At 63.9% G+C, this 1,766-nt stretch overlaps 1 protein-coding gene across 1 annotated transcript; it reads left to right on the forward strand.

The window, feature by feature from the left end:
* Positions 1-72: 72 nt before the first annotated feature.
* TMEM88 (transmembrane protein 88) lies at positions 73-1,067 on the forward strand. The gene is made up of 2 exons (XM_068530893.1): positions 73-333; positions 458-1,067. Exons 1-2 carry the CDS (start codon positions 124-126, stop codon positions 725-727), a joined length of 480 nt encoding a protein of 159 aa, XP_068386994.1. The 5' UTR covers positions 73-123; the 3' UTR covers positions 728-1,067.
* The last annotated feature ends 699 nt before the right edge of the window (positions 1,068-1,766 follow it).

Consider the following 1,766-nt stretch of genomic DNA (forward strand, 5'->3'; position numbering starts at 1 on the left):
TAATCCTGGAGCCGCATTCCAGGATAAGGGGGGGGGGTGGGTGGGGAGAGGCTGGGCCGGGGGGAGGGGCAGGAAAGAGGGCTATAAGGGCCGTGGCCCAGGCGGGAGGGAGCCAGGCGGGCCATGGCGGATGTCCCCGGGGCGCAGCGACCGGTTCCCGGCGGCGGCCCAGAGCCCCGGGACCCCCTGGACTGCTGGGCCTGCGCTGTGCTGGTCACCGCCCAGAATCTGCTGGTGGCTGCCTTCAATCTTCTCCTGCTGGCGCTGGTGCTGGGGACCATCCTGCTGCCCGCTGTCACCATGCTAGGCTTTGGCTTCCTCTGCCACTCCCAGGTGAGCGTGCGCCCCGCGGTGGGCGTGTGGGTGTCTGGTGACGGTGGCGGTGGGGTCTGTGGGCCACAACCTCTCCCGGCCTGGGCTGTTTGGCTTGGGCCTCATGCCTCTTCTCCTCCCACAGTTCTTGCGCTCCCAGGCACCCCCTTGCACCGCGCACCTGCGGGACCCGGGCTTCACAGCCTTGCTGGTCACCGGATTCCTGCTCCTCGTGCCGCTGCTCGTGCTTGCCCTGGCCAGCTACCGCCGCCTCTGCCTGCGCCTCCGCCTGGCCGATTGCCTCGTGCCTTACAGCCGAGCCCTCTATCGGCGCCGGCGCACCCCGCAGCCGCGGCAAACCCGGTCCTCGCCAGGGCCCCAGGCCGTTCCAACATCAGGAAAGGTCTGGGTCTGAGGACCCTCGAGTCAAGAACAACCCCGAGGAGTGCCCTCTCTCCCGGTCGGCCCAAGGACTTGAAGCCCGGGGGTCTCCCGACCTACCCTGTCCCCGATCCTGCCTAAGCCGGGTCCCAGCATCCTCTTGAGGAACAGAACGGCAGCATCTGTGGACCCAGTTCTGGTGAAAATTCGCCACACCCCGGAAAACCCACTTTCCCCTCTCTACCCATATCTGAATCCTGAACATCTGGGCTGGACCCTGCACCCCCCACCCCCCTGTGAATAGGACAACTGAACCTCGGTGGTGCGCTGGTGCCCTCCTTTTCCGGTGCTGCTCCTAGTATTTACGGGCTGTGGGGTGGGGTGGGGTGGGGTGGCTGAGGTTGGAGGGGAAGGAGTCATCACACATCAATAAAGAATTAATGAACCGAACGCGATCCTGGGATCCTGTGAACAGAAGGGCGGCCCAAATACTATCAATCACTCCTGCAACGTGCCCAGGAGCAGGAAACAACATGCGGGTGGGGGGGTGGGGCGTGGCTCTACTGCGCAGACCGGAGCATCCTTCAGCCTCCTGGGAAGGAGGCCTTCCTTCCCTTATCGCATTAGGCCGTTCTTCCTGGCCAGACCCCAGAGCTCTGTCCCTGTCACCTCCTCATCAATAGAGTGGAGGGAGCCCAGCCTCTGTAGCCTGCCCTGCTCCCCTTGGGGACCTGAGCCTGTTCTCTGACCCCAGCTTAGAGGAACTCGGTGTTGCCAGGCCGGAGAGAGAAACAATGGGCCTTCCGGAGCAGGATGACACCCCCTCCCGCCACAATTCTGGAGCAGCTGCGTGGGAGGGAAGATGGAGGGGCCCATCCTGGGGCCTGTGGATCCGAAGCTCAGCCTGTCCCCCATCCCCACCCCGAACCTGAGGGAACCTTTGGCAGTCCTGGACGTCCAGGTTGTGGAAGGAGGGTTGAGAGTGCTCCCGACCTCAGAGAAACCTATTCCTCTAGGGATGAGGTGTGCAATTCCTGTCCCAGGAACCCAGCTATATACAAGACACAAGCCAC

The sequence above is a fragment of the Eschrichtius robustus genome, chromosome 20 (genome assembly GCF_028021215.1).
Source record: "Eschrichtius robustus isolate mEscRob2 chromosome 20, mEscRob2.pri, whole genome shotgun sequence".
Taxonomy (NCBI): Eukaryota; Metazoa; Chordata; class Mammalia; order Artiodactyla; family Eschrichtiidae; genus Eschrichtius; species Eschrichtius robustus.